Consider the following 11,127-nt stretch of genomic DNA (forward strand, 5'->3'; position numbering starts at 1 on the left):
TGGTTGCAGCAATTGCTAACCAGAGCATAAACACGGGTGCACAGGTCACCGCGTGGGAGACAAACTGTGTCCAAAGCAGTCACTCCAAAGTGAGCACAACACATCCACGTCATATCTCTTTGCAATAAGGGGCTCAAGTCAGCTGGTTGCCAACTGGTTGTATTCTTGTTATGTACCTAAATAAAAGCAAGGTAGCAGAGTTAATGTCATTCTGTAGTTTGCTTGGAATACAGATCACAACAACTCACTGACAAGTAGTTAGACTAGATCTTCAAAAGGCAACAAGATCTCAAGGTCACAATACTTTTAGTTGCACTGCTGTGTCCAGCCACCGTTTACCATAGTGTGACTCCAGTGTCAGTGCTTGGTGTTTCTTTGGAATACCAACCAGGTATAAAGGAACTGGAAGTAACGGATTCCATGTGCAATGTAAGACTTTCAACTCTTTTTTTAAATAATGTAAGACATTTTTCTTTGCCTGAATCACAGTTGCTACTTTTTTTAATCACAGCAAATTGTTAAAAAAAAAACAACAAAAAAAACCTACGCACACAAAGTAGGATTTTCAAAAATACAAACTTGCTTGGTGTTACTTCATGAAGTGTCCAAACCTGAAAGCATCTCCATCTTCTGGTTGAGTTTTTCTTCCTCCCTGGCTTCACTATCACTCTCTCTTCTTTCAATTGTTAATTTCACACCCAGCACAGAGTACAAATCCGAGTTTGTGAAGTTTTCAGTGGCCGGTCAAAGACATCCAGTCAGGAAAGTTGTCGATCTCTCCCGTTTCGCTCAGATGTTGGTCTCCGTGCATCAGTGTGAGCTTATAGCGCAGGCGGACTTTACGCTGAGGGAAAAAATAAGGGACATCTTAAGAAATTGGCTGAATTTCTCCAAAGAAAGAAATAAAGAACAAATATTTTAAATATTATCAGCATTATCTTTTGTGTTGTGTTGTAATATAAAACAAAGTATGGTGTTTATCTACAGCTTTACTCTCTTAACCATTCCTGCCATGTACAGGAAATGTGTAAAGCATCTTACTGAGGATCCGACAATTTATAGCAAGAGCAAAACAACCCTGCTCTGTGGAAATATACAACAAAAACAAGTATAAACAAACAAACTCACATGCAGAGACGCTGACAACTTTAATCAAGGTAGACAGGTAGTAACAGTTACATGCATATAACTCACCCTCTGAGGATTAGCTAACAGGAGGACCTGGGAGACAGCAGGTGGAGGCAGGACAGGGTTGTATGGAGGTAGGCGTGTCCCTGAGGCAGGCTGAAGTTTCACTAACATCGTCTGTGTGACAGTGATTAAAGTAAGAAAGAGCTGTGTGCCCAACTCAGATAGGAAGCAGGCAGACACTTGAAGTGGTTTCAAACAGAAAAACACTGACAGGGACTGCCCCACAAATTTGAACTGTCAACCCGACTCCAGCAGGGGGCGCCAGATACATTTTGTTGTGATTTGATAGTCTGAGCCTTACAATTAACTGCACAGAGCTTGGTGTAACAGCTGTCACAGGCCAATGACCTAGCTTCCTCTCCATCTAAACATATACAAAGTTGTAATATTTTTAGACCCACAATGAAGCTACAGTTTAATATTCCCTTTTACACAGACAAAGCCTTCGTGTCATCAAATAGACACACACAGAGGTGTTACCAATCCCACCTGTGTGTGAGGTGAAGGCCAAGTGCGTAACATAATTCATTCCATCAGTAACACCCGTGTCTACCTACTTCTTAAGAAAAAACATCTGCAAGTGAGAAAAATGTGTACTGGCATTTATACAGCACTTTCCTAGACTTATTGACCAGTCACTATTTAAAATTCAGAAATTCTAGCACTAATTTCAACATTTTATTTCATTTTTTAAGCAAAACTGTGAAAAAAGTACATCATTTGAACCAGCCTGCTTTCTTTGTTGTATCTTTTTTGTTTCAAGATTAAAGAGGTTTGAAGTCGACACGTCCTAAAGATATTTTCAAAAGTTTTCCTGATTCAAAAGTGCATCCGTCCACATTTTAAAAACATCACCCTGCAGTCTGAGTTTGTTACCTTTGGAACAGCAGCTTGAAACAGGAAGTCTCTCACATCGAGCGCAGATGTGTTCACTGCAGACATGACGACCACGGCGACACCTGGATGACCTGGCGGAGGGTCTCTAGCGAAATGAAGAGATACGTGGAAACCGGCCCGGTTGTATAACGTGATCGGCTCCAGCTGACCTAACATACACGTGAAAATAACAATTAAACAAAGTATCTGCTGATACTGAGGAACGACTTCCTCACAGCTGCAAAACTCGCGGCAAACACTGGACGATTCGCTTCAGACGACTTACTGGATTTGATGCTTTCCATTGGAACAAAGATGTTGTTCAGGAGGTGTGGGGGGCATGAGTCCTCTAGTTTCACTGGAGAACCTGAGCCTTCATTTGATGGTTTGTCCGACCATTTGAACTGCTGACTTTGAGGGTGAGACCTAACGGGACAAAAGACAGATTTTTAAAAACAAAAGGTTGTTTACTTGTTTACAACTCTGACTAAGTGCATGCAAAAGCTAGAAATTTCTTTGCTATCTTACCAAATGTCTGTCCCGTTAGTTGTCGCACTGCTGCCCCCACATCCACGGGCTCTCAGTAAAAGCCCCCCTCCTCCGTTCTGCTCAGCATTAAAAATGTCTCCATTTAACTAAAAGTAAAAGAACATGTTAAATCGCATATTCCAAATAAAATGCATGTTTAAATCTTCCATTCAAGCCTCACCTGCATCAGTTCCTCAGAATAGGACTTGGAATTCTCCTGAGTCCTTTGCTTTGAGACCAGATCTAATCACACAACAGGACGTCATTACATTATGAAGCGTATTTGTCAGTGTTACAGACAATAACGGCGAAATAAGAACAAAAGCAGGCCCACCTAATTCGTTTAAGTCCTGGTCGTCTTCTGAGCTGAAAGCTTTTTCCAGATAAGAGGTGAAGACTGGTGACGAAGATTCGAATACAGGCAGGGAATCGGCTTTCCTGTGAGTCTGCGGAGAGTCCAGTGCTGACAGATCAATGAGGTGGTAGCTCTTAACCTCTCTGTGACTCGTAGGAGCTGGACCAACGAGAGAAAAGAGGTTCGCAAACAAGATTTTTCCACGAGGACTAAAAGGTGAACAAAATGAAGCCTACCCGTATTACTTGTCACTTCTTCACTTTTACTTCGTGCTCTTTCTCCGTTACACTCTGCTCCCACCACCCGGACTTTGTAAGCGTTCACTACGAGAGTCAAGTCATCGTTAGCTGCCAGGATCTGCGCCAGAGCAGCGTCGTCTTCCATCGTGTCGCTGGCTAGTCGAAAGAGGCTGGGCCTCAGCCGGTCGCAGCGCTCATACAGCGTCTGCAAAGGTTTAAAAATAAAAATAAAAATTTAATGTTTTCTTTTTTTTCTTTTTTTAAATGGATCATTTAAAAAAAGAAAGCTTGGTTTTGACCTTTGTACAAAAGGTCCTATTTTTTTGAGGTGTATTTCTCGTTCAAGTAAATCAACTGTCAGACACTGTGCCTCAAGTTTCCACCAGCAGAACATCGTTTCCCAGCATTGTGATAGTGGGAAAATTGGCTCTACCAGCTCAACATCACAGCTTGAGTGAAGTTTTTAAAACCGATCAGTTGTATCCAAGGAGATAAACTAAGGGTGGAAAAAAGCGACTTCATCACAGACACAGATTTTACTAAATAAAGATCACAAGACTTCAATCAGCAAACATCCTGTCCACAAGGACAGGAGCTACTAACAAATGTAACTGCTGAGGGTCATTAAAGCATGAGTTCAGCTTCCAGTGCTTCAGGTTACTCAAAACACTAATGACCAAAACAGGGATAGAAAGATCTGTAATGATAAATGAAGCTCAAAGACATATCGATGTATCCCAGCTCCATCGAGCTGATTAAAAAAGGTTAAATGTGTAAAATTGCAGAAACAGTGTATCCATGTGTCCAAAGGGTATGCAGTGTATCCTGTGCATGCATTCATCAGAAAACATAAAGCATTAACACTCGTGACAATACGGTTAAAAGGTCGAAACTTTTCAACCCATTTCACATTTCCTAACCCGTCCATTGAGTCTGGATTCCAGTCTTGGCTGGGCCGATTCTGGCACTCAGGCCTCATGTTTGACACCCCCGCCTTAGGGTAAGGCAGTGTGTTGCAGGGCTAACACAGAGAGGCAGACAATCTTTCGCACTCACGTTCATACCTACGGGCAGTTTAAAATCACCAATTAACAAAACATGATTAACTAATTTTCAACATATTTTCAGAAATTCCCAATTATAAGTTAGATTTTTGATTTAAAATAAATATTCAAGACTAAATTTATAAGTTTTTTTTTTTCATTTTACAAATTATTTAGATTATTTTATAACAGAGCAAAGGTAAAATAACGCAATATCTAACGCATCAAAATAATTGATTTTATGTAGAAGAGTGTTATGGAATCATTACAAATAAATGTAGGATAAAGTCTGGTATTACTTATGCTAAAGAAAAAAACGCTCAGTGTGAAAGATCGAACCGATTGCCTCCGTTTTAACACTGGGTAGTGTTTGCTAATAATATTGTTTATGGAAGCATGTGTAACGTAAAACGCCTCAGTCCCAGCACAGAGCCCTGTGGAACTCCATGAATGACTTTGGCATGTGAGGAAGACTCAATGTTTATATGAACAAAATGGAATCTATTGGATAGATACGATTCAAACCACCACAGTGCATTTCATTTAATACCAAAAGTGAATTCTAGTCCTTGCAATCAAATGTTGTGCTCAAACACACCCAACGCTGCACAAAAAAAAAAAAAAGAAAGAAAGAAAACAGTTCTGCAGTTGCAAAGCAAATAAAGACACAACAGTCACAGGACTTCCCAAGCGGAGTGTGTATTTCATGTAGTAACATACCTTCATGTCGTCGCTGGGCTGTAATGAAGTTCCAGTGATAGCGTGCTGTTCCAGCAGCTCTCTGAGCTGCTTAGTGTTGCTCTCCACGTCCTGCAGAGTAGACTCACGCTTTGACACTTTCTCAGCCTTCTCTTGCTCCTTAATGTAGCACATACACAGGGAAAAAAAGGTCAATATTAAATTGATATAAAAGCACGATCATCATCTTTGATCACCGCAGCACTCCTCACCTCTTTGATGGTGCTTTTAATGAGCCTGTTGGCAGTTTCCAGGTCTTCAGGACGGCCACTTTTCAATAATCTGGCCAACAGCTATAAGCACAGAAAAAAATGTAAGCAGGATGAAACCAGTCGCACACCTCAGTAGACAAACACACATGCTCACCTTCGCTTTCTCCTCCTGGTCAAAAACAGACTCTGTGGTTCTCTGTGGTGGAGGAGCCATTATAACCGTGTCCGGCAGTTTGGGATCTTTCTCCACAATACCTAGGATCAGAAAAAAGAAACCCACTCAAAGAAAAAATCAAAACACGTCCTCTCATCGAGACTTGAACACAACAGAACAACTAAGAAATGATTAAACTGTTACGTATCACGTGCTCAGTGTTAAATGAAGGGATTCTCAGGTAGAGCTTCTGAGCACAGACTTCATGTTTTGTATCTGCATTGTTCCTCACCTTGTTTCTTGAGCATGCTGTAAGCTTCCTGAATCTTAGGTTCATCTTTAAGCCAGAGCGTCCAGCCGTAGAGGACCTCCGTCACCCTGTCTTTGACTTTCTGTGGAGTCCACGAGCCAAAATACTGCTCGGAAAGATGGATCACATGTCAGTGTTACTGCAGAAAAAGCTGCTCATTAGAAATTTCCAGAATATCCTGGTCCCACAGTCTAGAACGTGGACCTTTGGATGTTGGACTAATTTTAAATCTATACGCTGTCAGATTCTTAGATTAGATTGGAGCAGATTTACTAACGTGCTGCACAGTTGGGAACACGGAGACTTTTGTGACTCTATCCCTGCAGTAACTGTCTAAACATATTAATTGAAGTACATTTTTCATTCTTATAATATGAATCTCTATATGCCTTTTTTTTTATTGAACTTTCGACTGAGCCTTGTGATATATGGAGGCTATTTTTTTTCCACGTTCACAAAAGTTCACTGCAGTTCATTTGAACTCTTAAATAATTTACTTCGTGGAAGTCTGACTACCAAATGTAGAGGTTTTCAGACTGTTCTCACAGCTTTAAAAACTACCACTGACATTTTTGTGTCTGATAAGCAGTACCTTTGGTGTTAAGACTTTGATGAGCTCATTGAGAAAGCGAAACTTGGCAGCCTCGCTGTGGAACCGCTTGCCGCAGTTGTTCATACAAGCCTCGAGAATCTGGAAAACACCAAAAAAACAACAAGAAAAAAAACTCAATCCTAACCACTAGAAACTGAAGAACATTTACGCAGCACAGCACAGAGAGAAGAGATTTTCATCTTTGATATTTGTGGTTAACCACATTTAAAATGTCACATGTCCTGAGGCACATGGTCCTCGAGAAGCTTCTCCAAGTCGCATCTCATAGCGAAACACTGGCTACAAGCTGTGCGTGCCCTCACAGCAGCTTCAAACTTGGATTAAGTGCCTCATGTCGCTTCGTCCACGTGATAAATATTAGTCACGGATATTATTCACCCCACCCCCACACACAGAGTTACAACAAACACATTTGTTTTTCTGTGATGGCCTCTGTCGACAAAAATACTGTGACAAATGCCGAGTATGACCGTTGAGAAGGAGAAATAAATCAATACAGAATTATAGTACTTGTCCGTGTTAAAAAAATCTGATTCAAATTCAGACGTCTGCAGATAAAAGCACCACAAAACAAGAGAGATAAATACATGCCGTGACATTAGTCTGGTTACTCACTGTGAGAGCCTGCAGAGCCACTTTCTCCTGTGGGGACTGGATTTTATGTGCGAGAAGACGAACGGCTACCTGCGGCCTGAAAGGCAGAAAAATCTCAAATCATCTGAGTGAACTGCGAGCAAACATGTCGTGCAAACAGCTGAAGACGTAGTGTTTGCACAGCTTCCACACAGCGCTCTGCCCGCCTCAGCAGAAATCCACTGAAATGCTTCAAATAAAACAGGACTCTGCCTTTACGTGAAAGTACCTTTACACTTTATGCTGCATCATATCGGGAAGAGTGAAGGGGAAAAGGTGTCACAGACTTCCCTCTTGATCTTGCGTGATGGTGTAACTGACAAACTGTGATGGCAACATGGATGTGAAGCAACTATTTCCCAAATGTCTGAGTTGTGTTGAAGTCATTTTTAGAACCAAGTGGCTTTGCTTACAAAACTTTAGTTTATACTAACTACAATAAAGAGGGAAAGTATACAAGTTTTACAGGTGCTTAAATTATAGGTAAGACTGAAGAAAGCAACACTCTGCTCACCCGTTAGTCTCCTGGTTGACAAGCTCGTAGAAACCCTGAATACAGTCCCATCTGTCCTCCTGATTATTTGGGTCCGTGGCCTGATCTGGACAAAAAAAAAATCAGACCACAGAAAGAGTGAAACACAGAAGAAGAAGAAAAAATGATTTTCTGTGGAAGTGAAAATTAAAGATCTGCACAAAAAGGGGAAACAAAGCCTATGTTGCACCAAGTGTGCTTCTAATGTGTGGAGGCTAGCTAGCACACATATTTGTGCACTATCCCCACCATATAAGATGAAACTGTGTTTTATTTTCCTTTAAGTACTCTATTTAATAATTTTCTAGATCCAATTTTTTTTTGATGAAATACATAACCAGGGGTAGGGGAGGTTTTTTTTTTTTCATTTACAGAAAAGCCTGAAACCACATTCAAAAAAATCACTTCTTTATATTTTGCTGTCATGGAACTAGACTTCGTATTATTTTTAAAGTGGTGTTGAGCAATAGTTCTCCAGGCCTTCTGAAGGTCTTTCAAAGTTTGGACATTGGCTACTTCTTTACTGATTTTCAGTCCAGTTCCTATACCTGACCTTTGCGTATGTGGGAAGCCACTTAACACTAACCTATGAATCATTCATGCACAAAAGGCACCATTCTTACAAATTCCATTCATAGATTCAGCTAAAGCCAATCACTTAGGACCACTTTTAAAAAGTTACAAGCAAGAAGGGCTACTTGGAAGCAAAATATAAAGAAATGAGGGTTAGCTCAAGGTTTTTGCACAGTACAGTGAATACAAGAAATATACAGAGGAGCTTATCCAATAAGGCGACGAGGCTTTAACGCACATTTTAATTGAGATTCTGGATGTCTACAAGCCTGAAAGTCGACTGGTTTTAAAATGTTCTGTGTTTTTATTGAAACACCTGTAGTGACTCTGATATATGTCCTCCACACAATGATACTAAGACTAAACCTAACATTGAGCCAATTAAAAACTAAACTAAACAAAAAGTCAAAAAGAAATAAAGATAAAACCCATCATAAAAATAAAAACTATACAGTACAATATGACCATGCTATGAACTGACTGCTTCAGCACTACCTCTCTCCTGTCTGGGTGTCTACTTGTGTTATTTTAAGTAATGCTCTGAATACAGTATGAGATGCATTATGGGCTGAATTATTGCAGTAAAACCTATAAAAACCTGCTCTGTACTTCATCACAGGTCTAAAGTCAATACCAGCTACTTATTTGGTCACACGCCTGCTTTTATTACATAAAAAACCTGTGACAGCACGCGCACTTCTGCAGGTGACACGCGAACACCGCTTCTCTCTCTCGCTCTCTTTGAGGCACACGCACGAGCGAACAACTTCCTGTTCCAGCTGAGAGTTTCTAGAGAATACCAAAACGTAGTTTAAGTTAAATAAATAAAACAGGGCGTTGTTTCGCGCATAAAAAGTGTGTGCGGTGATGGAGTCAAACTGAAGTCACGAGCCGACCGTTGACGGGACGTTAGCACGGACCGTCTCGCCAATGAGAAGTACGCTAGCTCTGCAGACTCGCAGCTGAACGCCAACAACAACACAAACTTTTTCTGTTCCTTGTTCACTTACTGAGCCATGACTCGAAAGTTTCCTGGCTGTCACCGCTCGCCATCGCCGTCCGTCTCCTGCCGGTCCAGAGCCGCTTAGCTGCTGACTGTTTCTCTCTGGCGGAGAAGCGGAGGTGTCAAACTGCCGTCTGTGTACGCTGACATGTGACACTCACGCCCCTGACACACCAACCACGTTACACCCCCTCACTGCCTGCATCAGCACGCGCTCACACACATATCTGCTTATCTTCAACTCTGTCGTGTTTGTCAGTGCAGCGGCGGAAAGAAGGGACTCAAAAACACACTTCAGGCACATGCACACTTCTTCACATTTCACACGGAAAGCTTTTACTTCGTTAGATCACCCAAACTTCTTTCCACTTACAGAAGAATTCATTAGGAATCGATATTTTTATATTGTTTATATTGTTTGGAGTACTTTTAGTACTTTCATAGCGCATTTCTTATGATGCTTAATTCATAATGTATTAAGTTCAAACGTCCTTCACCTCTTCTTGTAAAAATATTTATTCTAAATATAATCTGACTCAAATTTAAAAAAAAAAACAAAAACAAAAAACGTGCTTTGATAATTCAACTAAGAGTCCATTATCTGCGATGCAGTTCTCAGAATTGTCTCCAACAGTCTGCCCAGTTAGGATCCATAAACCATTGTGGATGCATTTCACCGGCTTTGATGCAAATGTAAGTGTCACCAAGAGCACTGGAGAAGCAACAAAAACATAACCACCAAAAAGGAAATGGTTTTGGAGGTGATGGCCACAGATCATCACTCTCTCAGCTCAGCTGACAGTAACTGCAAGCACAGGTACTACTAAAGGACTCAAGGCCCTCATGATAGCCTCATGGAGTCTGCTGTTCATGTTCTTAAAATAATTGTATCTCACTATTTAACCCTCCCTGTACCAAAAAACTCAAAGACTAATTGATCATTAGCAAATGTGAGGACCTCTGTAAAAGTATTCAGGGGTGTATCTACACTGAGAAAGATCATTCACAAAAAGGAACGTTTAAGAGAGTCTTTTGTTTCAGACTCTATAAACATGCTAAATGAGGCCCAATGTTAAAGTTCATGACAGTACAGACTGTTCAGATCTAAATTTGCATCTGGCAAAACCCACGAAAGACTTCTGGAACAATGTCCTTTGAACAGATTAGAGCAGAGTGGAGATGTGCGGCTATAATGCACAGCATTATGCTTTGAGAAATCCAAACACGTTAGACCGTCAAGCACAGTGGTGGAGGTGTGATGATTTGGGCTTGTTTTGCAGTCACTGAGTCGACCATAAACTCCTCTGCATACCAAAGTATTCTAGAGCCAAATATGCTGCACAACAGCTAAAGCTTGACCCAAACAGGGTCAAGCAACAGGACAATGATCACAAACACAGCAACAACTCTACATCTGAAAAAGAAAAGACTCAAACTGTCGCAATGGCCCAGAGTCCAAACCTCAGCCGTATTGAAATGTTGTGGTGGGAACAATGCATAACATAAAAAATGCCCCAAAAACCTCAATGCACTGAAGCAATGTGATTAAAAAAACAACAAAAAAACAAAAGTAAATCCTTCACAACAAATGAAAAATTAATAGTCATAAAATGAACAATGACTTCAAATTATTGCTGCTAAATGCGGTTCTACAAGAACTACCCAATGATGGTATGTGCTCAGTTTTTCACATGCTGCTTCTGCATTTTCCCTTTGTTTAATAATAACAGTGTAATTTTTAAATTTTTTGTCATGTCAGGTAATATTCACCTATATTTTTATTATTTTAAAACCTGGTTACAACCAGATTTTTTTTATAAAGCTCAGTAGTGAAAGAGGGTGCATGATAACAAAAGGTCACTCTGCAACAAGATTTCACGGCACTTCACACATCAGTCAACCCTGTGATGTCACAGGATTATAGAAGCAGAAGCATTATTTCACTGCCTGTTATTCTATATAACAGCATTATAAATGTCAGTTATCACACTGGTGTGGTGGAGTAAATAAATACTCAATAATATGAAAATGAAGGGAAGTAGAAGTACTTCAGAATGTGATTTCAAAATGTTTACCCTAGAATTTCTGTAAGCCATCTTTCATAAACAAAAACATTTTGAAAAGTAG

At 40.4% G+C, this 11,127-nt stretch overlaps 1 protein-coding gene across 1 annotated transcript; it reads right to left on the minus strand.

The window, feature by feature from the left end:
- Positions 1-226: 226 nt before the first annotated feature.
- LOC309708516 (ADP-ribosylation factor-binding protein GGA1-like) lies at positions 227-9,247 on the minus strand. The gene is made up of 16 exons (XM_082536626.1): positions 9,008-9,247; positions 7,407-7,491; positions 6,875-6,950; positions 6,239-6,337; positions 5,629-5,752; positions 5,337-5,437; positions 5,183-5,263; positions 4,953-5,090; positions 3,187-3,394; positions 2,930-3,109; positions 2,777-2,838; positions 2,596-2,702; positions 2,354-2,493; positions 2,068-2,237; positions 1,195-1,305; positions 227-844 (listed from the first exon to the last, which is right to left on the minus strand). The coding sequence occupies exons 1-16, from the start codon at positions 9,048-9,050 to the stop codon at positions 734-736; spliced, it is 1,836 nt and encodes a 611-aa protein (XP_082392752.1). The 5' UTR covers positions 9,051-9,247; the 3' UTR covers positions 227-733.
- Between the last annotated feature and the right edge of the window lie 1,880 nt (positions 9,248-11,127).

The sequence above is a fragment of the Aulonocara stuartgranti genome (genome assembly GCF_965226115.1).
Source record: "Aulonocara stuartgranti genome assembly, chromosome: 6".
In the NCBI taxonomy this organism is placed as follows: Eukaryota; Metazoa; Chordata; class Actinopteri; order Cichliformes; family Cichlidae; genus Aulonocara; species Aulonocara stuartgranti.